General features: G+C 42.2%; 1 protein-coding gene and 1 non-coding gene across 15 annotated transcripts in view; both read left to right on the top strand.

Annotated features, from left to right (window-relative positions):
- Positions 1 to 27,586, top strand: part of SGIP1 (SH3GL interacting endocytic adaptor 1) — a 265,833-nt gene that overhangs the window by 189,521 nt on the left and 48,726 nt on the right. For 6 of the 14 annotated variants that reach the window (XM_045291785.1, XM_045291791.1, XM_045291790.1 and 3 more), the window contains 4 exons: positions 3,692 to 3,819; positions 4,699 to 4,825; positions 10,535 to 10,600; positions 11,548 to 11,607. In XM_045291785.1, the coding sequence (XP_045147720.1) occupies positions 3,692 to 3,819; positions 4,699 to 4,825; positions 10,535 to 10,600; positions 11,548 to 11,607 (381 nt within the window). The remainder of the gene's footprint in view (positions 1 to 3,691; positions 3,820 to 4,698; positions 4,826 to 10,534; positions 10,601 to 11,547; positions 11,608 to 27,586) is intronic. The other 8 variants (XM_045291796.1, XM_045291793.1, XM_045291795.1 and 5 more) reach the window with 2 other exon arrangements.
- On the top strand, positions 17,389 to 17,550 carry LOC115870274. Its single transcript, XR_004046640.1, has one exon. It is a non-coding gene; the product is annotated as a U1 spliceosomal RNA (small nuclear RNA).

The raw sequence follows: 27,586 nt of genomic DNA, 5'->3' as shown, positions 1-27,586 counted from the left end.
CAGACTCGTCCACTGCCCCTTTCCCCCGTGTCCCCCACCCCACACATACACAGAGAGAAGGCAACAGGCGAACGTTGAAACCAGGGTTATGTGGTCCTCGAGGGATATCACAGAAACGATGGAGGCTGCATGTGGGAGCAGAAATGGATTGAAAGCATGTCAGCGAGTGGCAGCATTTTGAAATCACAAATTTCCATTAATGTATATGGAAGGGGGGGTTTTGTGGGGTTTTTAAGTCAAACTAAAACGGTTTCTGTTGAACTGAGTTTTCAGCATTGTTCTTGGGAATGAATACTGCTGGAGGGAAGAATAGAGTAGCAAAGATAAAGATGTGCACGTATGAGCCTTTCTAGGCTATTAAAATATGAAACAGTTATGTGATCACACAAAACCACCGGCCTCATTCTGTTGTGAAAGACCCTTCTGGCCCTGAACGTCTGTCCTCTGCTGAGCCTGAGATTCACCAGCAGTGCCTCTGCGGAAGCGTTGCCTGCTTCTCTGCGTGTCTTTGTAACTGCACAACAAATCAATTAGATCAACTTCCTTTTAAAAAAGTTGAAAAGAGCCGCCTAGAGATAAAAGAAGACAATTAACTAAATCCATTTAAAAAAAAAACTTAGTTGTATCTCTTTCTGAAGACAACATGCTTATCATTGTATTAGTCTAGTTACTTTAGAGAAACAAATCCACAGCAACTCATGTATAAGAGTTTTATGTAAAGAAAGTGTGCATCACGGAAACATCCCAGCCCAATGCTGCCTAAGCCCACAAGTCCAACATTAACCCATAAACCCAACAGCAGTCCACAAAGTCCTCCACCTCACAAAACAGAAGCAATGATGCCTACTGCAGGAGGAAAGCTGAGTCAGTGAACACATAAGCATCTCAGCACTAGCAGAGGTCTCCGCACGGCTGCTCCAGCACCCAGGGCTGCATCGGGATAGGTCCATGTGGCTTCTCCTTGGGGATGTCTTGTAGGAAGTCAATCTTGCAAGCTGAAGCAGGGAACTGCTAAGGCAGTTGCACCCTGGTGCGACCATCACAAAGCAAGAGACCCAAGAACTAGAAAGGCGAGGCTCACCACCCATTTATCCCTCTGCCTTTCAATTAGCCCCACATGTATTTATCGGCCAGGTTGGCACAATTAACTAACTCAATCATTATCATTAACATTTATTGCGTAACATTTGGGTAGCATTTTATAGTTAATGAACATTTCATAACATTTTAAATTTTGCGACATAGCGCTACCACAGAAACATTTAATTTGCTCAAACAAGGGTACCAAAGCTGATGGTTTAATTTTCCAAACAGGTCAAATGTCCTGCTCAGATCCCGTAGTTGTTAAAGACCAGACAGGGCCGAATCTCACATCAGCTGACTCTTCACCCAGTGCTTTTCCAATATTTCACACTGCTTTGATGACAACCCCTTAATATGTTCCTAAGCATTCATCTAAGAGGGTTTGCTTCCTTTTTTTCTCTTTTGGAACAGGTACGATAGAATTAAACAGCTGATATCTTCTGTTAATTATTTCAGAGGTCATGGGCAGATGTTTGGGCCAACAGTAAGACATGACTCTATCGAACTTAAATATTGAAAAAACAAACATGTCCATTCTGACTCCTAGTGACCCTGTAAGGCAGAATAGAATGCCCTGTGCTTTCCAAGACTGTGAATCTTTACCTTATGGAAACAGAAAGCGCCTCTTTCTTTTGCCAAGTGGCTGGTGGGTTTGAACTCAGCTCCTTAAAGCTAAAATAGATCCCCAGAGAAGCCCCGTGAAACTTCCTGACAAAAATTTAGCCTGCTTTGCTGAAACGTCTGCCTTGTAAAAAACATACTGAATGCAAATCTTATTTATTATGTATATCTAGATGTACCTATCTTCAAGAGAAATGTTTGTAGTAGGATCTAATACAAAATATCCTATGTCTCCTCCCTCAGGAGATTAACCAAAGACCATGAATATTTATATGGAGAGAAATGTGCAAACAGACAATGCAAAAAAAAATAGAAATAGGCTTCATTTGAAATGCAGCACTCCACAGTCCATCTAAACTAAGGTTGCAGGAGGTTGTATTAAAGAGCTGAGGCTTTGCAGTACAGTAGACCATTTGAGCCGTATGGCCTTGGGCAAGTTACTGAATGTCTTTAAGCTCTAATGTCCTCTAAATACTGAGATCATAACAGTACTTACCTCAGAAACATATTGTGAGGATTAAATAGAAAATTCATGGAAAGTACCTAGCACAAACAAGTCCTGGCCCAATAAAATGAAATTTAAGGAAGTGATAGTGGTGGCAAGGAGATGGTTACAGAGACAGGAATTTGGGGGCGGGGGAGGGGGGGGGATAGACAAGATGATGCTAATAAGTAGCAGGATTCCCCAGTAATGTGATTGCATTTACAATAAATAACACAGAGACTCACATGTGAGAGTTTAAACAAGAAGAGTAATAATTTTTACCCCCATGGTCATTCCTAAGAAGTAAATTCTGAGATGATGGTTTTTGATGCTCAACTTCAAAGTTCTACGAAAATATGGAGGCCAAAATTGGACTCTCCAAGAGAGCGGGACTGTGTATGGTGTGTATGTATGTGTACATGTGTGCAGTGTGTGTGTGGGGCGGGAGGTGTTGGTTTTCCAGTGAGGAGGCTATCTTTTCCCTGGGCCAGGATGTCTAAGAATTTCCATGGAATAATTTCAAACCCACATTTCACACCAAACTAATAAACACCCAGGAGTAGTTGGAACCTTTCCGAACAAGACATGTTTGAATATTGATTTGATGTTCTTAAGGGGTTTAGCTAGGTGGTTTTCCAGGGCATCCCAGATGTATGACTAAAGACAAGCCCCTGTGCTCAGAGACCCTGTCATGTGCATGCCAACCTCTGTGTGTCTTCTTGTTTCATATGCTTGTCATTGACAGCCAGAAAGGTAAATCCAAACAGCTCTTTCAAAAACCGTCACGGGCAAAGTCTATCGAGATAGATTAGAAAGCAGCCTCCTTTCACACACACAAAAAATCCCAAATGCAATTTGCATATCGAGGTGCTAGACTCAAAGAATTCATGCAATATCTAATTTATTTTATTATATTTTGCTTACTATCAGGCTGGAGCAAATTGGTAAAATTGAGCACACCTTTTAAAGGACAACAAAAAGAACAGTTCTCTTACTCGGGGTTAGAAAATCGACAACCTCATGTGGAAAAGGTCTAACTACCCTTGTCATCTCGAACCTAAGAACATTCTAGAAAAAGAAGAGAATGTTATCCTAAATTTAATGGGCACGGACTCTTAGAAGGTGGCTAGCTAGGAGTCAAAATCGGCTGGATGGAAGTGGGTTGGGTTTATTTTTATGCAGCCAAAAATTCTTAAGAATGTATGTTCTGTCACCAAGAGCAATGAAAAGGATTTACCTTTCTCTCAGTTGCTCTATGACAAGGAAGGCAATGAGCTTCAGCTTCTGCCATCACCCCTAATTGAGCTGAGTGATTGTTGTTGTTGTTGTTGTTTTCTTTAAAAAAGAAGAAGAAAACCAGGTGGTATGATGTCTGGGTTAGTAGTCGCTGACGGGAGGAGGGGCCGATGTTGCTGCGGGCGGGCCCGGGAAGGCTGGACTCAGCAGTGGCACTGTGCTGGCCCCAAGTGTCCCCAGGCATTTGTAACACCATTTGTTTTGCAGGTGCATCATCCCCCGCTCGACCAGCCACCCCCTTGGCTCCTTGCAGCAGCAGCACGCCACCTCCCCCTCCTCCCAGACCTCCATCTCGCCCAAAGCTACCTCCAGGAAAACCCGGAGTCGGAGATGTGGTAGGTTCCCTCCGCCGGACTGACTCAGGAAAGGAGCAGGGAGTGGGGAAGACAGCCATATCCAAACGTGCCTGGACACTTCGCCGCATCCCCAGTTAGGGCTGAGCATTAGAACCCCAACACAAATGGCCCGTGTGAAAGAGAGCCACTGCAGGGGCCGGGGACAGGTCAACCCTCAGATAATTGAAGCAGGTTATGGTAGTAATGCTCAGTCCTTTCACAGGGAGGATGATCTTTTCATACGATTTATCCGATTTTGGAGAACAAGTCCTTAGTTTTTACTCCAGTCTATAAAAAAGCTGTTGGTAGTAGGAGAATTGTGGACCAGTGAATTTGTCCAAGAAGTTTCATTTTTTGTATGTTAAGGCTGGGATGGAGGGGGAGTGGTGGAAACCTTCTATTCTCACCACTACCACCACCACCCCAAGGGTCTGGTGGTAAAGGCAGGTTTCTTTGGTATCTGCACACACGAGTCACAAATTGTTGATACCGCTGATTTTTCAATCAGCCAGCACAGCTCCATGGTTTGTATTTGAATCTCTTTAGATGTCTGTGCATTCTCCCATCATGTTATCCGCTTCATTCCCTGAGGGTGGTGAGTCCACAGCCCAGAACAGAACCACTGACTACATCGCAGACCCCCCCATCTCTAAACCTGGGCATAATGACTGAGTTTAGCAGGTTTATGGATTACAGCTCCTCTTTATTCCACCAGCTCCTCTTGAGGTATACTGAGTCAAGGGTGAAAATAATTTCACTTGTGCTCCTTCAAGAGCCTGAAAGATCATAGCCGGGGGTAGGGTCCATTAAAAATATGAAATGGAAGTACTGCAGCTTGCTTGTATGTCTAATTTTTCATCTCTTTTCTTCTCCTTACAGTCCCGACCTTTTAGCCCTCCCATCCACTCTTCCAGCCCTCCTCCGATAGCACCCCTAGCCCGGGCTGAAAGCACTTCTTCAATCTCGTCCACCAATTCCTTGAGTGCAGCCACCACTCCCACAGTTGGTAAAGATGATCTCCTCTCTTTTCACTCGCGTGTGGTTTGACTGCTATTTTATATGACCTGGAATCCCCAAAGGCCTTGTGTTTCTGGTTAAAATTGTTTGGCTGTGTGTTTTGCTACGATCATCTGACTCTTCTTTTAAAAGCACCTTCTCAGCAAAGGAGGCAAAGTCAATGCACAAGTGGACCTCAAATTATGCAGTGAAAGAGCAATAGCATTTATGTTTCCCAGGCCTTTTCTAAGGGGATTGCATCTAGAGCTCTTCCTACAAGTGGAAAGAAAAGCCCCAGATGGGGTCATGGAATTCAGGTCTGGTTCCCTATAATCAAAGTAGTTCCTTTGAGATGGGAAGTGTTGTTAGTTGAGTTCCAGCAGAGGAGTACATCAGAATTCACACAGAATTTAGAACTTTATTTTCTTGAATCTGTTCTTTTCGTCATCATTTTTCGGTTGGCCTTATGTTAACAAATGGGATAAACATTGGCATTGTCAGGCTTGAGCAAATTTTAAAAATATAATACTAGTTTTAGGTTTTTGACCCATTTTCCCAGAGAAGCCGTTCATTGCTGGAATCTTCAGTAATGCCCTTTGTGGTGTGGGGAAAGTGAAGAGTAAGAGTGGCCACTTAGCTAGATTGGTTCCCCAGATGTAAATGCCTCTTTTTGCCTGGAGTCACTTGCCTCTTCCCAAGAATAGTCTGTCTCGATGCCATCTCACCCGCCTTCCATAGGCTTTGACTGCCTTTGCCATTTTGGCATAGTGTCCCCCTCGACTGGGGTGGGGCTTTCCCATGGAATCCCATTCCACATTCCTTTCCTTTCCTCTTGGAAACCCTCCTCACAAACTTCCCTATTAAAGGACAGCTGACCCATCCCACTTTGCTCGGGAAAGCACTGACCAGAGTCAGACGAACACGCGCTGCTGCTTGCAGAAGAGCCCAGTACAGAGTTGTTCGTGGGAGGTCATAGCATGGCTGAAGCTTAAAACTCCTGGAGGGAAAAAAAAAAACCATAAGCACCTACATCTTTAAGGTGTGCCTTGAAACCCCAAGGAGAGTTTCAAGTATGTTGCATGCTCTGTAATTTTCATAGCGACATCTCACACACCCCCAATCCATGAGGAGGAAATCTCGCCAGCAACCAGCTCTATATGGTTTTTACTTGATGGATGTTACCATTAGTGAGGTAGCCAAGTTTGTTGCTTATCTGCATCACTAATTGGGGAAGTGAGGCTTCTTATTTTTACATGTCAATGAGCCATTTCGCTTGCTCACTCTTTTTTTTTTTTTTGACACCTCAGTCTTATTTTTGAACTCATCTTCTTTAATGTGCCTTAATAGCTACAGTAGCTTCTCCAGTCCCTCTCTGATTTGTTTATTCCTCAAGCTAATGGGTTCTCCGGGTGATTTGCCTTACTGGTCACAGAGCAAAGAGAAGAAGCATAAACTGTCCCTCAGAAGGTCAACGCCACATGCCCGCAGCTAAAACATCTGACACATGCTTTGCAGCCACTCAGATTCACAAAGAAAATGACACCCGCAGCACGTGAACAATGGCCCCGGTGAACTACGTACACTGGGCTTCCCACTCCCTGCTGCAGAAACCCCAGCTCTTGGGCATCTGCTTTGATTCTTAACATACATACCCTCACTGTCGATTTTCAAGATAAACCATCCAATCCAGAAAGCCCACTGTCATCGAATCGATTCTACCTCCTAGCCACCTTTTTTTCTTTTGTTTTGTTTTAATTAAATAATCATTTTCATAGGGGCTCATACAACTCATCACAATCTGTATGTACATTTGTGTCCAGCACATTAGTACATATGTTGACTTCATCATTCTCATAGCACCCGCTTTCCACTTGAGCCCTTGGTATCAGCTCATTTTCCCCCTCCCTCCCCGCTCCCCCCTCCTCCTGAACCCTTGATAATTTATAAATTTTTTTTTTTTTGCCTAGCCTAAGAAAGAAAGGTGCCTTTATTATTTTTTTTTTATAAATCAATTTATTGGGGCTCATACAATTCATCACAATACATAGATCAATTGTGTAAAGCACATCTATACATTTGTTGCCCTCATCATTCCCAAAATTCGCTTGCCTCTTGGGTTCCCGGAACCCGCTAATTATTATTTTATCATACCTTCCCCTATCCAACGTCTCCCTCACCCACTTCTCCGCTGTCCATCCCCCAGGGAGGAGGCCATATGTAGACCTTGTCATCTGTTCCCCCTTTCTCCCTCACCTTCCCTCCACCCTCCCACTATCACCACTCTCTCCACTGGTCCTGGGGGGTAGTGTAGTAACGATGAAATATGCAATTTTCCTCTAGTTCTTAAATGCTTCCTCCCCCCACTACCATGATCCCAATTCTACCTTACATATCCGGCTGGACCGGAGGATGTACACTAGCACAGATAGGAACTGAAATACTGTGAACCCAGGACAGATGAACCCCCCAGGACTAGCCACCTTTTAACACAGAGTACAACTGCCCCCGTTGGTTTTCCGGGACTGGAAATCTTTATGGGAACACACAGCCTCATCTTTCTCCCATGGAACGGCTGATAGACTCGAACTGCTGACCTCGCTCTCAGCAGCCCAGCACTTCCCCAACAGGACTCTTCAAGATGAGCCACAGAGGGTTTCCACAAGGAATAGCCATGTGAGAGAGTAGTCTCCATGTTTCTTATCTGAGGGGCAATTTGATTTCATCTGTTTGGTTCTGTTACTTTCATTTGGTTTCATCTCCCCAACGCATTCCTCACCCTCCTGGTCTTTATTTCCCCTGACGGCTGCTGCTGTCTGAAGTAAATACATTGTCAGATCAAAGGACTGACTGCCCGGCAGCTTCTTGGGGATTGCTGGTTCTCTCTTTCTGGGGAGGATGTGCTTTGGCTGTTCAGCGCTGACGGCTCTCCAGGCTCACGGAGAATATCACTTGAATGTAGCCAAATGGCTTGCTTGAGAGAGAGGATTTCAGCAGCAAATTTCCCTGAAGTTGATGGCTCAACATTATTCTGCTCCCACCACATTACTTTTTGGACATGTCTTCTGTCATGTCAGGCCTTCGAGTCAAATTCGGGGCAGATGTGGTAGGAACAACATAAGGAAAGTTGAAAACGAATTCATGCATCATATGTTTATGAACCAGTCTAATCTGTTGTCTTACACGGCAATTCATATAAGAAAATATCTGTATCCGCCTTGGGCGTAACATCTTTTGTGAGAGTGACGATGCTGAAGTTGTCGGTCCAATGTCACACCTGAAAATACGTGTTTTGAAAATCTGCAGACACACTCATATCCTGTGGGATTATATCTCACTACATTAGAGAAACCCTCGAATATAAGCTGCATGTGCCACACATGACTAAGGAAACGGCGGGAAAGTGGCCGGCTGAGCAAATGCTAGTGTGTCCCAGTGACAATGACTACAAAATCCGCCCCGATTTCGGGGGAGTTACACTATGGGGAGGAAGTGCCCATCTTAAATCCGTGAAGTACAATACACTCTTCTTAAACTCTGAAAAGCTCAAGAGGCCGGAGCTCTTTGACTTTGTGGGAAAAAATTATATTACTATTTTAGAGATAGAGAAAAGGTTAGACATTACTCTATTACCAGAGATACAGTCTTAGATATTTAACTCCCTGTTCAAAACAGGACATTTTCTGTACTTGTAAGTGGTTACTTAATTTCCTGGTTTATTTTTCTTTTTAATAGTGGGATTTAGACCCCACTGCAAAAAAACAAACCACGTAATAAGACAATTTTTGTTCACTGTTCAGTGTATTCTTTCACTGTTAATTCTTCCTTTTAAATTGCACGTCTAACATCCCTGGAATCCATAATGACTGAGAAATGATCATTCATGGTCACAGAAGGAAGCAGTATGTGGAAGCTAAACAGAAGCAAATGCATTCAGTGTGTGTGTGTGGAGGGGGTGGGGATAATGGCTACAGCATCTAAAACTTAAAACAAAAGATGTACTTTAAGTCTTTGTCCAAGCTTTCTGAATTCAACAAAACTTCTCAATAAGGCCTGAATTCATTGCCAATTATTCTATATAAAAATAACGATGGATTTTTAGAAGCGATTTTTTGTAATCTCCCCACCAAATTCTCACCTTTGATTTAACTCGTCTTTTTTGGGGGGGACAGATGCTTTTGTCCAGCATTAGCTTCTTCATCCTAGATTAGATTGGAGCAATTTCTATGGTTAGTCTTTAAGGAAACTTTCCCCTCTGCATTTAAACTAAGTTCAGAGTTATTCTGGGATTCATTTTTTTAAAGTTCTCTCATTTGCCTTAGACCTTTTTTCCTAAACTCTCAAAGTCTGTAGCCACCATAAAGAAAATCTTGGGCATGCTCACTGCTCCGCCCCTAGGAGGTCTGTTCAGCTCAAAGAGCTGGTGGCTCTGTTTGAGGATCCTCATGGTACAGAGATTAAATTTAGGACATCAGTTATTCAAAGGAAGGAAGACGCTCTGTCATTTACACTAGTGAGTCTGAAGTAAGCACTTTTCTATCCAGTTCCTGCCAATGGAACTGCTTTGCTTCCTGTGTTCTGAAGACAGTGTTCTGTGTCTTTCCCTGCCTGTTGTTTGCCCTATTCCTCTCCTGCGGATACAAAGAAATTGCATTAATCTGTTCTAGCTATCAAGGAAGCCACATGTAAAATAAAAATTAGAATGGACAAATGATGTCCTAGGACTTTAAGAATTGACAAGTGAACAGGTTCATTGCCTTACTCGCCAATTCTAGAAGGAAAAATAATTGAATTTATTCCCAGCAACATTACTATTGATGGACTGACTTTACTATCCTCATTCATTTTCATATCTTACATCTCTATATTGTGGGGAGGATTCTCCCTTACAGGTCTTTATCTGGATTTGATTTGATTTTCCATTTAACTTAAAATAATACTCATAGGCCCTGTGGCATTTGGCACTTTTTAAAAATTGCATCATGGAAAACTTCCAGTGGGCTGTGGGTGTGAGAAAGGAGGGAGACTGCGAGGCTCTGGAACAGTTGCGGTCCAGAGCATCAAGTCCGGATGTTGTGACCAATTTACAAAGACACTTGGCCACAGCTGGAGTCCACAGCTAAAGAGGAGAATACAAACAATGCTGTTCAAAATTAGCACTCCATAACTACTGAAGGTAAATTGAATTTGGAGACTGGTTGAGGCTGAAAGGGGATGGTTTTCATGCAGGGACCTCAGATTTATACTGTAGCTTTTTATGGTCATGCTAATAGCTGCTTCTTCCTCATGGGGGAAAGATGCATGCTGGGGGATCCTGTTGAGCTGGCAGGGCTGTCAGGAGGATCTTGTTGATGGATATTTATCTGGCCACTTGAGAATTGTGAGGGGGCGAAACACACTTGCACAAGTCAATGATTAACAATAGCACCTTGAGCAAGCCCGAGAAGATGGAGCTTGACTTTCACTATGGGGCTGACATCAGCCAAATTCACAGATGCTCAAACCTGACCCCCCAAAAATTTTTTTTCCGGATTTCTTCTCCTAGAATTGTCATGAAATAAGACGATCAAAAATAACCATCTCCACGGTGACTTAAGTTTTCTTTCTTTTTCCATCAAAGTTATCCCTGGTGTTTCAATCAGTCAAGAGTGCTGCTTGATTTCATTTGGGATTTGTGTTTGTGTTTTTGTTTTCCATTCCTTTATGTTTCTTTGGTTCGTAGTGTCAGAAGATGATGTTTTTTATGACACACTGCCCTCGTTTGAAAGGCGCTGTGAAACGCCTGCAGGTATGGTGCCAGCCAAGTGATCTCTAGATCTCTAGATCGTTAGACTTCTAAAACTCCAAGCCATTCCACCATCTGAATGCTCCGAGCTTCATGGACATGCCCGCCCCCCATGAGTGTCCGTCCAGTGCCTCTCAGATGCGTTCCATCCGTGGGGAGCTCATGCCACCAAAACTTTTGAAGTGAACACATCACCAAGCAGCAGGTTGCATGACAGTTTCTCAGGGAGAGGGTTCCACAAACGATGAGCTGCTCTTGCTTTGTGGATTGTCAAAGGAAGAAATAATGGAACTGCTCAGCCATCTCATGTGCAGTGACTGGTCTTTCATAGATATTAAGCATCGTAATCATGACAGCACAGCGTTAGCAACCTCGTTTTCTTTCGGTATGGAGGTGAAGGGTATTTGAAGCTGGGTACCTAAGGTGATTCCAAGGGCGGGTTGGAAGATGTGTGGCATCTTCCGGGAACTTTCCATTGTCATGCAATGTGGATGTTGTTTAAAGCTGAAGCTAATATTGTCTAAAACCCATAATTCCGAGTTTATCTTTCTTGTGAAAACGTAGAAGGGGATGACGGTGAAGGTGAAAGGGAGACGGCAATTGCTGAATGCAAGTTTGCCCGAACTAGTGCAGTTAAAATATGCTGACACCCTGCATGGCCAGGAAGTCTGCTCCAGGCGCTCAAGCACCCAGTATCCAGCCGCCAGCAACACGCTCCCATCCCCTTGAGCCTCCATAGCTTCGCTTTTCTGTCTGTTCCCCCTAACTAGAACCAAACATAGATCGCTAGCCCTCCGCTTTTCTTTCCGTCCCCCCCTGCACGTTAGTGGCATGCCGTGCCTCCACGCGACCCTATAGTGAGATTAATGAGCTGCTCTGAGACTCACACTGTGTCCTTCTCTCTCCCTCTCCTGAACCTTCCCCTCCCGCTTCAACTCCTGGCCATGCAGAGAATGAACAGCCTTCCCTCGTTTGGTTTGACAGAGGGAAGTTCTATTTGACTTTCGAAGGTAAGTTGTACATAGCATACCAGATTCTGATCCATACCGCGCCCCTCGCCTGCCCAGTCTGCCTTTCAAAACCCCAGTTTTCTTCAGAAGACCCGGTCTCCCTCTTCTATAGACAAATGCTATGGCTACTTAGAAAATACGAACAATTTGAGACAATCAGACCTGAATTTGGTTTCTGTGTGATTCTCAATTTTTCATATTAAAAAACCAAAGCTGATCTGTCATTAAGATGAACTAATTAAAAAAAAAAAAAAAAAGATGAACTAATTAACCGTCGTTGGTCGGAAAACAAACCAACAAACCAGTCAAACCACTTGTGCTGGCCTTCGAACTTAACTCTGTCAAGCTGGGCTCTCCGCTCACTGTGCTTCTGCGACGCCATGCCGCAGGTCAGAGGACATCGTGCAAGAAACCCAATGTCGCGATCAAGTGAGTCCCACGATGCTTTGGGTGTCCCAATGGATGGAAAGGTTACGCACTGACACTGTGCTGTAATTGGCTAAGCCCCTAATTGCATGATGGAAACGTTTGAAATCCTGTGAGAATGACCAAAATGAGCCGCAGATACCGAGATCCTAAGTGAGCACAGGCCGTTAGGGAAGAAATAGGACTGATAGACTTACTCCACTCACAGCGGCCACACACTGCCCGTTGGAAAAACAGGGATGGATATGCCTGGGGAATGCAGCTGTGCGAGCGCAATAAAAGGAGCCTGTGTCTGTGATGCTATTTAATTTTGTCTTGGATGATCCATCGGTCAAGTGCAACATCCATTATCATAAAATGTAAATACATATAGATGCCCTCGTGGCAGCATAGGAGACCAGAAAAATGGGGGCAGAGAATAGAAAGAAGTCTTTTAGTAAGTACCATCTGCACTTCCTGAAATTGCAATTGGAGTGATTTCAGTAAGTGGACAACTATAGCCAACCTTGCAATTTAAGCAGATTAGGGAAAATAGACATAAATAAGGATTCAACATCTAATTGTAGTCTTTATTGTGATATTGTTATGGAGTGACATTCTCCAATCTTCTATTTCCATTCTAAATCCTCCTCACACAGGAGACATGCAGTAAAATAGCCTACTTAAAATAATGATGGGGGAATCACAGCATTTAGTTAATGGACCATCTCACAGATAACGATTTGTCAAGACTCTGCATTTTAAGACTTTAAATAGCTTAATTATTCCTGGTATCAAGTGTTGGCCAAAGAAAAGTATTCCCTCGATATTACTCCTCTCTTTGTAGTATATGGGAAAAACTTTCATAACTTGGAAGTGTGTCTTTAACACAATTCTTTAAAAACGAGAATGAGGGGTGTGTGTGTGTGTGTGTGTGTGTGTGTGTGTGTGTGTGTGTGTGTGTGTTTAAGTAGTTGGTATGGTTTTGAGAGAGAAAGTTGAGCCGTTCTGCCCCATAAAGATGTATAGCCTGGGAAACTACAGGGGCTGTTCTCCTCTGTCCTGCAGGGTCGCTGTGGGACAGACTGACTCCACAGCACTGAGCTCGGGTTTAGTTTTTATATTGTTGTGGGGTTTGAGTTTTTTCTATTAGTGAATTTGTTTACAAGGTTGATCTTGAGTAGCTTCAAGAAAGACGGGCTGAGTTAAAGCATTTCAAATGCCCTGATGTCTTGACCTCCCTTGAGTAGAGGGGCCGGTCGGCTGGTGGTTTCCGAAGAAGATGTATGTGTTCCACATGAGGTCAAAGCCTTCATTACCTCAGAGCAGGAATGTTGTTCTAGCCGAAGTGCAACCTCCACAAATGGGTGACCACCTAGCTGTCTCTATAAATCGGAATTTTAAAGGGTCCGCGTGTCTTTTCACTGATCAGCATCTTGCAAAAGGAAATGCTACGTTTGATAGCAAATATTTATGTAGGTAAAGGGCCTTCCTCTGGTTCAGTTGGGCAACAGCAAAAGCACCAGTTGACCCTGCTTTAATTAAATTAAACAATTAAGCAAGAAATTGACTGCACTGTGTCAACTCTCAACTAATTGCCTGGGACTCCTTGAAGCCACGCTGGCAACTTTTTGTTGCCGCTGTTTGTTTTGGCTTTATTTGGAATATTTGTTTGCGCGTGTTTTAGTGTGGGGCTCTTTTTACAGAAAGTACTGTACTTTTTTTTTCAAGATCCCAATCTAAAGTCCTGGTAGCGCAATGACCAACACCTTGGGCTGCTAACCAAAAGGTCAGCAGTTTGAACTTACCTTCCGCTCCACAGGAGAAAGGTGAGGCATTCTGCTCCCATAAAGAGGTCTTGGAAACTCATCTACGCGGCCCTATGGGGGTCACTGAGTGGGAAACCACTGGATGGCAAGGAGGGAAAAATCTAAAGGCATTATTGGTTGTGGGCTTATTTTTCTAAATCTGGGAAGGCTTTAAAAAACTGATGGAAAAAAATAATTCTTTTAATGCCATTTTTCCCATAGACTCTTTGAAACCCTTTAAATGTGTGTTAAGTACATGTTATGTGAGCCTTTTTCTTACCAGGATAATAAGGTATTTCTTGGCACGTTTCTGCACTCCCTGGGAGGTGCAAACAGTTAATGCACTTGATTGTTAACCGAAAGGTTAGCAGTTCAGGCCCACCTAGAACATTCTTGGATGGCTCCATGCCGCGCAGTTCTATTCTGATCCACATGGGGTCCCCAGTGTGAGGAACTTGATTTTGTTTCATTTTGTTTTGCTTTAGGTTTGATAGCATAACCATTCTAAGTCTCTCTCGCTGCCATCGGGTCAGTGCTGACTCACAGTGACCCCCCCCTGTGGGTTTCCCAGACTGTAACTGTGTATGAGCATAGAAAGCCCAGTGTTTCTCCCTCGGAGCTGCTGATGGTTCCGAACTGCCAACCTTGTGGATTGCTGCCCAATGCGTAACCACTACACCACCAGGCCCATTCTAATTCATGAGATCCAAATTCCTATGATAGTCTCAATTTGGACTAAGAGGCATCATGAAAACAATGTTTAATAAAGTAAATTGGAAACTCCAGTACTGTGTTACCTCCATTCTGACTTGACTTCTGTTTTAAAAGTATAGGGGAGACCTCCTGAGGGCTGTGGGAGAAGCCATATCACAAGTGTATGTTCCTGCTTATCTCTCCAAGAGCATGCTTAAGTATAGTAAAATGAAGTACAAGAACAGATTTAAGAAAAACTAAAATGGAAACGGTGCTATCTCAGCAAGACTTGCTATGTTTTAAGAATAAACCAAAAAGCAAACTCACTGCTACGTAGTCGATGCCAACTCATAGCGGCCCTGTAGGACAGGGTAGAACTGCCCCAGAGAGTTTCTGAGACTGTAACTGTTTATGGGAGTAGAACGCCCCGTCTTTCTCCTTTGGCTCCTGGTGGTTTTGAACTGCTGACCTTATGGTTGACAGCCCAATGAGCAACCACTATACCCCTATACCCACCAGGGCTCCCTGGTTGAAGAACAGAGAAGGTTTACCTTCAAAGTGTCCGTGTATCAAACTCAAGTATTACTAGCCAGTGCCATCTGAAAGATTCTTCTGTGATGAAAGCATGACCCACGAGTAGTAACATTTTAAATTAACTTGAGAATCATGCCCCTTACCCTAAATGTTTGGATTCCAAAAGCAGCCTGTCTTTCACATAGTTTGTTGAATAGAATGTCTAACATGTTCTTCTAAGGCTCTTTAGTATTATCCACATTTATTCCGAGGAATGTTTGTTATTAGTTACTCGTTCATGGGAAATGAGAAGAAAGAAAGATTTCCATGTCAAAATATTCACCTGTTATAAGTAACTTTTGTATTGTTGTTTATTCATTTTAATGGTATTTTGTAGTGTTACAACCCTTAGCCAGTCTTACCCATCACTCTGTTCTCACAATGTTTTCAACATTGTAGACACTCCTTGGCCAAAAAACAAAATAATGAACATTAGGTTTATGAGTTTACTTGGAGATAACACAAGATGCTTCCATATTTCCACTGAATAAGAAAGGAAGTAGGTAGGCCATGATTCTGACTCAAGAGTTCCACCAGCCTTTTCTTACAGGTTTTGCTGTTATGAACAGCCCTACCGATACGCTGATTTATCTTAAGTTGAATTAAAAGACAAATGAAGATGAACGATGCCTTTTTTTAATTGATCCAAGAGTATATCATATTGACATTATCAAGTACTCTTGTGAACTCAAAAACCAAACCAAGCTCACTGCCATCAAGTTGATTCTGGCCCTAAGGACAGGGTAGAACTATCCCTGTAGGTTTGTTACAGGAGTAGAAAGTCTCACCTTTCTCTGAGTAGCTGGTAGCTGTGAGTGGCTGCTCTTGCAATTAGCAGCCCAATGCATAACCCAGTAGGCCGGTAGAAGGGAGAAAAAAGTTATTTCCATGGCAAGTAAATGGTGTGATTCTTAGCTATTTAAACAATGACTGGAGCATACTAACGTCAGTATGGTCCCAGAAGTGCCCCATCTTCTTGGTTAGCTTATTTTAGTACAAAATTGTCATATATGTGGCAGTGAAAGAGAGCCACGCCATACTTGTTCTTGAGTGTCCTTGTGTCTGACTATCATCTGTGTCAGTGGTCCGTAAGCTTCTGAAACCTTCTCTCATTGAGACTTCTCTGTACTCTTCATCACTTCTCTTTGTAATATGCCTTCTGGCGTGCCCTGTCCCTAGCAGCACCCTTCTATCCATCCTTCGTCTCTCGGCTGTGCTTGCCCACTCATTTTCTTGGCTGAAGCCCAGCTAGCTCAAGGACTCTTGCTTTTCCGGTACAACACTCCAGGGAAGAGTCTTCAGGCTTCTCTTGACCATATGTTACGAGAGTAGGACACTGCTTTTGTTCTTTCTGCTCCCTGTTGCCACAGCCCAAAGCTCCGCAGTCATAGTGTAATTCTGCCCTCTACTGCTCCTTCGTGCCATGAACTGCTGACATGATGAGCACTCTTCTGTGTTACTCGTGTTTCTTTGCTTTTGTTTTTCCTATAAGATGCATTTTTTCCTGTAAAATGCACTTTACATTTCTTCCTATAAAATGCATCCTGGGAAAAATGCCACAATGGAATTGCGAAACGTGTGCTGGGAAAGTACAAACGGTAAATAGTGTTAATTGGGAAGAATCTAGAATAACTGCTTGTAGGACCATGGACTGCGCTGGTAGACAGGGAAGGCTGTAAATAGCTAAGAGCATTCCATTTAGAAGGAGTAACCCGCGGTCATCAAGTGGACTCCCGCTCATGATGCTATAGAAAAGAGTAGAACAGCTTCTTAGGGTTTCCAAGACTGAACATCTTTATGAGAACAGATAGTATCATATTTCTTCCATAGAGCAGCTGGTGGGTTTGAACCATTGACCTTGCTGCTAGCAGCCCAATGCTTAACCCATATCAGGTCTCCTTGAGTAAAGTTATTACAGTGAGTATAACCTACTTGTATTCCATGATGGTAAGTACTGAGAGACATGAGTTTTAGACATGATCCTGAAAAGTTAAGCAGAGACCACATTCAAGAGGCCTTTAGATGTTGGGTGAAGGAACTTGAATTGCAATCCCTGTGCAATGTGGAATCAGCTTGTTTTTTTGTTTTAATAAAGGAAATAGTGAGCATCTTGATTTTTAAGATTAGAGGCAAGGAGAAATTAGAATAAGAAATAGAGATTGGAGGCAAGGAGATTTACTGGAATAGTGCAAAGAAAGCCCCCTGCTTTTTGTGAGTAGCACACTCTCCTAAATAACATACGCACATGTATAAGGGGAGAGGATGAGGAAATTAGTTAAAATATTTATAAAGTAGCCTAGCAATACTTAGCTGGCAGGGTAGAAACCATGATCAGAAAAGTGGTTTTCCCAGGGCAAAGCTTATCGGTTAAACTCTGGATGTGCTGACCACTGCGATTTCCCCAAATGTGGGAAACTCCACTGCATAATTTGTGGTAGTGGGGGACCGCATTTGCATTCTCCCCTGTAAAAAAAAAAAAAAAGAAAATTGGCCTAGCACACCCCTGCATATACCGTGCATGCCTTGTATGCTTCCCGAAGTGAATTTCAGCCTCATTCACCCTCACTTATTATATTTGTATAATAAAGGTATAAGCTATGATCAAGGATATAGTATCCAGATAATCTGAAAATAAATCATTGAAACTGAGTGCTTGTGCTGAGGCGTTTAGTGGCCAAACCTGAGAACAGTGAAGTTCCTTGTAGCCAATCTGTGCCCAGCTACTGACCATCAGAGGGCTGTGTACCTAACTGTGAGCCCAATTCCCGCAGCTCCAGCCCCTGTGAAGCCAGGTGGTTGGAGGAGGTAGGTATGCACTACCTAAGCCCCACAGGGATCCAGTCAATTGGATCCTTCTCATCTAAACAAGTGATGTACAACCCATCAGCTAATGCTTCTCATGCCTGCCCTTTGGCATCTGCATGGGGGGGAGATTCAAAAACCCAAGCGTGGTGGTTGATCAGATGGAATGCACAGTGCTGCAGGGCAGCCACATACTCCTCTCCATCACAGAACCACAGACCTGAAAACCTCCCGTGCTGGAGCTGGCCGTCCTCGTGACTGTCTGCTGGGTGGGAAGTGATTCTTCCTGCAGTGGAGAAGCTAGTTTGCAGAGCAGAGGAGTCCTGCCAGGAGAGGGGCTGCTTTAGAAACTGGAGGGTAGATTGATGAGAGTCTGCTGCTAGACACTGAACTTCCTTGTCAACGAGTACCAAGATAGAGAATTAAGAACAGGGGGGGAAATTGGCATCGAAGTCATCAAAATGTGAAAAATCTTGGTATAGTGTACTAATGAAAATAACACATGGAGGTTGCACAGTATGCAAAAATGTATCATTCATGTTACTTGCATGAACTATGGTCATGAAGGGTTGATTTAGTACAAGTCTCCTTGAGAGATTTGAAAAATGCTACTGAGGTAGAAATATCCTTAGTCATAAGGAGGGGGAAAAGAAGCTCCTAATAGTGGGAGATTCTCTAAGAAAGATAATGCATTTCATTTAAGGCCTTTAATATTTGAGGGACCTGCACAGCTTCCAGGGAGTCATCTTACTCTCTTCCTAGGGGTGAGGGCTGAATCCATGGAGGTGAGGATTGAACTTTAGGGAATGCCTAGGTTCAAAAGCCATGTTGGAAAAAGAGCTCGTTGAACTTGACATATTTCTGTTATATTTTCTTTAAATAGGGACCCAACTATTAGTAATTAACTTTGAAAGCACAATATGTTAGTCTTTACTGTTGGTGTGAATTCTATTAATTGCCCAGTTCTTTCAGATGTGTTATCTGTTAGCTCTTCATGCCTGAGGGTATGCCCCACTGACTGACCCAGTAGCATTCCCAGTAGGACAGTTTACCGACAGCTGCAGACATCACACCTAAAGGAAAAGTACCAGTGACTCCGTTCTGCATAGCTGTTGATGCAAATGCAAGTTAACGAAGAGATGGTGCACTGTCACTTTTCCCTAGCTGCTGCTGTTTTCTTCTCTCTGGCTCTCTCTCTTTTCTCTCTTCTCTCTTCTCTCTCTCTCTTTTCTCTCCTCTCTCGTTCTCTCTCTCTCTTTCTCTCTCTCTCTGTGTACTTGTCCTGCAAGCTGTTCTCCTCTTCACTTTTCTTCCTCCTGACCCACAGACACATATAATCAAAACTGAGCATAATGAGACTATAGAAATTTTTAATATATATTTTACATTCAATTAAAATGTAACGAATTGTACAAATGTTAGAGATATATATTGAGTAATATTATCTTTGCTTATGAATAGAAATAAAATCTATTTTATATGCCATTTCCATTTTTCTTTTTCTGGGTAGTAAATCAAAAACCCCAGCCCACTACCATGGGATTGGTTCTGGTTCATAATCGCCTATAGGACAGAGTAGAGCTGCCCTGTGGGTTTCTAGACTGCAGCTCTTTGGGGACAGAAGAGCTCATCTTTCTACCACGCTATGGAATAAGAGGGCTTGAAAAAAATTCTTTTTAATTTTGATCATTTTATTAGGGTTTAATACATATATCATTTCATATTTCAATCATGTCAAGTGGAATTATACAATTGCCACATTCAGTTTCCAACATGGGCTCCTTGATATTGTCTCCCCCTCACCCCCCACCACCACTGCCCCTCCTCACCCCAAACCCCTCCCTTCCCCTGCAGTAAGCGTAGACATGTTATTTTCAGAAGGAAATTAGTTTCTTGCGATGATATTGTAGTTTTACTTGAAATAATCCCCATGCTGTCATATGTATACGCTCGTAGTTAATAAGCAGAATGAGGGTTTTTAAAATGTTTTTATAAAATTGACTATGACAAATATACAGGAAAATTCCAAGGTTATCCATGTTTACTAATTCTGCAACAGGTAGATAATTGATAGGAGAAAAAATTAAACGTGTAAAATAAGTCCTTCATAAAATTACTTTACTTCGTGGCCACTGACTCAGTTCAGCTCAGCTCATAGCTCTCCTGTAGGACAGAGGACTGCTCTTTGGAGTTGCCAAGACTGTACGTCTTTATGGAAGCAGGCAACCTCGTCTTTGTCTGTGGAGCAGCTGGTGGGTTTGAACTGCCAACCTTGTGGTTAGCAGCCCAATGTTTAGCCACTGCACTTCCAGGGCACCTTGCTATAAAGAAAAATAATGTTATTACTATATTCACTCATCAACTCAAGTATTTATTGAGTGCTTATTATATGCATAGTACTATGCTAGTTATGAAGGTTATAGTAGTGAACAAGAAAGATAGATCCCTACCATGCTGGAGCATACAATTCCAAACCCAAACCAAACGCACTGCCATTGAGTCGATGCTGACTCATAGCGACCCTAGCAAGCAACGTAGAACTGCCCCTGTGAGTTTCTGAAACTGACACTCTTTATGGGAGTAGAAAGCCCTGTCTTTCTCCCAGGAAGCAGCTGGTCGTTTGGAACTGTCAGTATTGAGGATTGCACCCCAACACATAACCACACCACTATTGCTCCTCGGACGATAAAATCAAAACCCTAACGAGTGATTACAATAATGTGTAAAGAATGTTATCACAAAGGCAATTAAGCTGACCTTGATATTAGGGAGAATTTCCAGAGAAAGCCTACATAAGATTTTTCCGTGGAGTAAATACAAAAATGTTGCTGGTCAAGCTATAATTTAAAATCGTACCCTATATGTAAATGTTAACCTCAAGATATAGTGGGGATTATCCAAGATATGAAAAATAGAGATACAGAAAGAGAAATCGAATGTGTGTATGATTAATTTTCCACTTTAAGCAAATTACTTAACCTCTTGAAGACCGTTTTCTCCTCTACTAATTTGAATCATAATAATTGTACCCCTTTTATAGGGTTAGAATCAAGGTCAGATAACAGAGCCCTGCATAATGTGCATGCAAAGTACTCTATAAATATGCATTGTCTCTACTGTCGTTCAGCTTCTCACATCCCGTGCTTATGACATGACTGTGTGTTACTTCTGTGGTGGTTGCCTGTTTTGAAGAAGTTTGGGTTGTAGCATTCTAGTGTTCTCCGATCTAAAGCATCTACTGCCTTGATTTTCTGTGAGCTGCTCCACGGCCTACCTCCTTGTCTGCAAGGACAAGCTACTCCTGTAGGGGCTCCTGCTGAAGGAAGCAGGATGGCTTGGAAGCATACTACCACCTCCCTGCTGTACAACCCCTTCTCCACCAGAGCCCGGCACGAAGGATGACTCATTGAGGCTAATATCTGCCTGGTGGTGTACTCCTCAGGGCTCGGAGGCAATGCTGACGGGCGACAGAGAAGAAAGTCTGTTACCATATCTTTTATTTAAGGAAATGAAAATCATGGGATTTCAACCAGTCTGACAAGTAAATCCAAACATGCTGATCAGTAAATGGAAAAGGGTGAGAATCCCTGGGCAAAGCTGATCCACCTGTGTGTGGTTGTAAACCTTCAACCTGTAATACCTGATTCCCTTTATCATTTTTATTTTGAGTGTGTGCCTTCTGAACAGAGATATCCATAGATTTCGGCTTCCCACCCCCCTGCTCTGCTTTTAAGGATGCCTGACTACCCCAGGGAGGGAGGAGATCTACCACACACCAGATCAGAAGATCTACTAAGATTCAGAGAAGTGATATCCAGGCTGGGGAGAACCTCCCATTTCTAATCCCCTTTGTCTGAATTGAATGTATACTTAATCAAGACCACCTATACGCTTAATGTATTTAGATAGTTAATGGCCATTGTTAACTGTAGCGCAGAATCCAAGTTCACTTCCATCAAGTCAATTCTGACTCAGAGCAACCTTACAGGCAAGTCTAGGCCTGCTCCTGCGAGTTTCCGAGGCTGTAAATCTTTACAGGAGAAGGAAGCCTCATGCTTCTCCTGCAGGGCAGGTGGTGATTTCGAACTGCTGGTCTTGTGGTTAATAGCCCAACCTAGAACTCTTTACACCTCCAAGGTTCCACGTAAATGAATTTTAAAAATTCAACTATGAAGTAGTATGTAGATGTGATAATTCCTTAAATAAACATATGCACTGGGCATCTACTATGAAATACCTCATTTATTAAATCAAAGATTGATTCGGGAGTTTAAAAATAATCTATTGCCCTTCTTAAGATTTTGACTCTCATATCGCTAAGGCTTTTGCTTCACGGTGTGGTAATAATTTCTAGGACAGCGTAGAATTGCAGCAGGCAGGAATGTTCGTGAACTTTTTCCTCTCCCGGTGGCTCTGCTGTACCAAACCACCGGTATGTGAACAACAGGGACTTGGGGTCTGTTGCTCTGCTGGAACGCCGTAGCTCAGGCACTGTGTGTTACTTACAAGTGTGCACCTTAGACTCAGATTTGGAGAAATCACAGTATGGCTTATAGTATGGTCTGCCTGAGAAGCTTGAAATATGCCTCTGAAAAATGCAACAGGCGCTTCTTGACAATAGATAAGAAAGACCGAAGAAAAATTGATGCCTTTGAATTATGGCATTGGTGAGGAATATTAAATACACCATGGACTGGCAGGAGAATAAACAAATCTGTCTTCAAAGAAGTACACTTGGACATATTTCAGGAGGACCTTTGCCCTGGGAAAAGAACATCATGCTTCATAAAGGAGAAAATCAGTGAAAACGAGGAAGCCCCCTCAGTGAGATGAATTGGCACAGTGGCTGCAAAAACAGGCTGAGATCTAACACTTGTGAGGATGGCATGGGTCCAGGCAATGTTTCTTTCTGTTGTACACATTCTGTTGCAACGCACAGGGAGGCTATCAATCTGAATCGATCTAACAGCACCTAGTGACAACAAGCAATACTTCTAGAAATTTTCACAAGAAAACAGGGGTGATGTCTTTCAAGAATTGTCGTCTTTATTGTAGTGGGTGAGGCCTGGGAGAGGAAGAACAAGTGTTTTAATGTTAGTTACTTCTTTCTTTAAATTTTAATATGTTTTCGACCTTGCTCATAGCCCACAGCCCATCAGGTTGGCAGTTCAAATAGCGGCATTCAGACAGTCAGGCTGGTACTCTTCCTAGGTAGAAGCCACCTAGCAAACTTGCTTTCAAAAGTGTTCAGAATTACCAAGAGTTTCTTTTTAATTCTAAGGACAGGAACTATTCAAGAAATACGTAAAGGGGAAACATAGAAACCTCAATATTTTTTAAAGTTCCATATGAATATGAAATCCTTCTCATAATACATCATTTCCACGATATAAAAGAAAGGCATGTCCTTTATAGAAAACTTAAGACAAGAGCATATGAAACCAACCCCCCTTTTGTTGGTTTCATTCCAACTCCTAGTGACTAAGGACAGAGTCGAACTGCTCCGTGGAACTTCTGAGATTGTAACTCTTTTTGGTAGCTAACAGTCTCAGCAGCTGCTGTTGCAATCAAACACTGCAGTGCTACCTACACCACCACCTGCATTCCTTAAAGAAACGTATATAGAAAGTGAAACGATCCGCAATCCAATAACCAGAGACAATTATTTCTGCCATGTAGGTGTCTTGGTTCTATGTGCTTTCATCTGTAGTTAATATGTACATGTGTGTATGCATGTAATTTGTTATTGTACAGTTTATAATTGCACTCTTATGTAACACATGATGTCTTCATACCATTGGAAAGTATTTAAAAATAGCTCGTTTGCTTTATTCAGATCATGATATTGATTTAGCACATGACTTTGAATCACATAAGTTTAAAGTCACTAGAGATAACATTGTTGGCCTTGTAACGGAATTCTGGGAGAAATCCCACTCTATAACTCTGCAAGCACACACGTCATTATGCTGATGCATGACTCGATTCCCAAAAGCCATCCACTGGGATAGGCTCCGTTGACTTCATAAGAATATTTCAGGTACAAAATAAACTGCATTAAATGTAAGACATCTTTTTATACTCTCGCCAACAAAAACAGAAAAATGCAAGCCATATCTAAATCCGTCTAATCTGCATCCTGTCTAATCTGCTGCAGTTATGTTTACTTTCACAGTGACTTGATACGTTTTATGCCCCATATTTATCCTTTTAGCCTTATTCGTTTTCACATTGGTAAGTTAATTTTGAGATATATCAAAAATCCTAGAGTTTTTGCATTCATTATCCTGAGTTATATATTGCCACAACATAAAAAAATAAAATAACTTTCTGGCAAGGCAAACAGGATAATTTTGACTAATAGGGTTTTATATAACCTAGGTTATATATTCATTCATGGTGCATAGGTCAGTCATAACCTACCTGTCCCATCTTTTTAAAAGCTGTGGTTTATGTTACAAGAAATGGCACAGTTTCCCCTGACTGTAGTTTGTAGCATAGTATGTAATAGTTAATATTCTATGTATAAATAACGTTTCACATCAGGATGGGCTCTTTTAAAAGAAGGGGAAATTGAAAGTCAAAAACTGTACATTAAAACTCAATCACATGAGAAACTACAATGCGAGTAACTCAGCTGAGGAGACTGCCACGAGTTGAGAGCGTGTGCCTGTGGTTACTTTCCACAAGCACAAGCAGAGGCTCTGCTCTGTGGGTAGATGCTCGCTCTCTGTTCTCACCAAGTATAAGATGAACCACGATTTTACCAGTGCTGAAAAGTATGTTTCTTATAATCAAGAAAATATGTTGTGTATGAATTTTTGAAAGCTATGTATAAGGTGCTCTAACTTTCACTCAATGGTGGTCATCAAAATTTACTATAGTGTGAAGGAGTCTATTTGTGTATGTGCCATATATTCTTTATTAATGGATAAAGACACACACACACCCCCCAATAGTTCAATAAACAGTCTGGAAGCTACATATTTTTTATGCACTTGTCTCAATATGCCCCAGAAATAAATTCCTAAAAATGGAATAGTTATGTTAAAGGACATGCACGTCTTGACTATTGCTACTGTACTCGCTTCCTTCTGGGCTCTCAGCTGCTAACAGCTTGGAGAAAGAGGGGGAAGTTTCCTTTCTTTGCATTAACTATCCTGAGAGAAGATTATGCCCTAGATAGAATACATCAAATTGGAATTATGGGCTACATTTATGAAATATTTAGATATTTATAGTACATGCTACCAAACAAGGTTTTAGAAAGATTATGCCAATTTTTTATTCCCAGCCACATTATATGAAAGTTTGTGTGTCATTATATTCTCACGAGCAGACTGCTACTTCTTTTCAGATCTTTTCTAATATCAAAAGGTAAAAGTGTCATCTCCCTTACCATTGCATTTTTTAATTCCTGAGGAGCCCTAGTGGCACTGTCAGGTAAATGTTAAGCTGCTAACTACAAGGCCAATGGTTCAAATCCACCAGCCACTCCAAGAAACATGAGGCTGTCTGATCCCATAGAGATGCATAGCCTTGGAAACCCTTTACATGATCGCTGTGAACTGGAGTCAACTTGACGACAATGGGTTTATTGAGACTGAATATTTTTCACACTTTCAAAGCCTTTTATGGTTTTTCAATGTATATTTTTAGTCCCTTTTTTAAAGTCTCAAGTTTTCCCAGTTTTATTTGAGAAAAACTCTAAGGGACTAATAGTGCATTAGTATTCATTGGAAATATATGCCAGACTCTTCACTAAAGAGCATATTCATATATTCTACCTCCTCAATTTCTCGAAGGTCTTTTCTAGAACCTTATTATTCATTATTATTCTTTTTCTATAACTGACATCCCTTCTGCTCCTGGTGCTCTTGGGTCCATATTATCATTCTTCCACCCTGAAATTTGACCTTGCTCCTGTGTCCATGCCAAAGAAGGAAAACCCAAGAGAAGTCAGAAATTATTGAAAAATATCATTAATAATTCAAGGTTTATTGAAGACAATTTTTTAAATGGCTACAACAGTACATTGATAGGGAGCTTCCAAAAATTCAAGCCGGATTCAGAAGACGACATTAAACAAGGGATATCATTGCTGATCTCATTCTGGCTGGAAGCATAGAATACCAGAAGGACACTTGCTTGTGTTTTGTTGACTATACCCAGACTGCAAGGATCATAACAAACTATATACAAGATTGCAGAGAATAGGAATTCTAGAACCCTCCATTGTGCTCATTGAGCTTGTACATGGATCAAGGGGAAGTTGCGTGAACAGAACAAGGGAACACTGCACGGTTTAAAAATCAAGAAAGACGTAAGAGTTGTATCCTTTCAATCTGGATGCTGAGAAAATAATAGAAGAAATTAGACTGTATGAAGAAAACAGGTATCAGGACATGAGGAAGACTTATTACCGTATGATATGATGACCCAATCTTGCTTTCAGAAACCAAGAAGAACTTGAAGCACTTGCTGGTGAAAATCAAGACTGAAGCTTTCTGTATAGATTGTAACTCAGTGGGGGGAAGAATGCTCTCAATTGGACCAATAGACAACATCATGATAAATGGGAAAAGGATTGAAGATGTCCAGGATTTTATTTTACTTGTATTTACAATCAATGTTCATGGAAGCATCAGTCAAGAAATCACACAGTGGACATTGGGTACATCTGCTCTGCAAGATGCCTTTTACTTGTTAGAGAGCAAAGGTGTCCCTTTGAAGACAGATGCACCTGACTCAGGTAACATTTTCCTTGCACGTGAAAGCTGGACAATAAATAAGGAGGATCATGTAAGAACTGATGCATTTGAATCTCGGTGTTGACAAAGACCATGAAAGTACCATGGGTACCAGGGAAACCATGGAAACACCGAGAATCCAGGACACATAACCCCCTCAGGACCAATATTGAGAGTAGCCACACCAGGAGAGGAAGGGGAACGTGGGGGGAGGAAGGGGGGGCCAATCACAATGATTTACAGATAACCCCCTCCGAGGGGGTCAAACAACAGAAATGTGGGTGAAGAGAAACATCGGTCAATGTAAGACATGAAAAAATAATAATTTTTAATTATCAAGGGTTCATGAGGGAAGGAAGGTTTGCGGGGAGGGGCTCCTTGATATTGTCTCCCTTAACCCACCACCACCACTGTACCTCCCTCCCCCCTTGTATTTCTGTTATAGAAACACTAAATAACTAAGATACACCGCAAGGATTTTAATATCACAGGTAAACAGTAAATCTTGTACTATGTATATTGCTTTACTTTATACATAAATAGGTCTCATTTGTTGCTTCCTACAACAACCAATTCAACCCTCCCTGGGATGACTCTACTGATCGATCTGTCTGCCCTGGATCACCCCAGCTGTCAGAGGGCCCTTCCCCACAACAGTGCGGCAAACACAGAAGTAGGATATGTACGATCGTCATCATGGTTAGCTTGGCTGCTGCGCCAGCTCCACGATGGCTTCATGTGAGTCTGGTTGGGGTTTGGTGACAGTTCCTCTTATCAAATAGCTTACCTGGAGCAGATTTCTCCGTATCACCAAGCTTCAGTGTCCTCAATGGTAAATTATAAGTAATAGCAACATATACCCCAGAGCGATGTTTTGAGACGAGAAAGCACGGTGCAGATAGGTATTGAACCCAGCCACTGTCACAGAAGCGTGTTCTACAGAAATTT

The sequence above is a fragment of the Echinops telfairi genome, unplaced genomic scaffold, assembly GCF_000313985.2.
Source record: "Echinops telfairi isolate 266 unplaced genomic scaffold, ASM31398v2 ScPeMD7_443;HRSCAF=831, whole genome shotgun sequence".
Lineage (NCBI taxonomy): Eukaryota > Metazoa > Chordata > Mammalia > Afrosoricida > Tenrecidae > Echinops > Echinops telfairi.
This window is presented reverse-complemented; position numbering and strand designations above follow the sequence as displayed.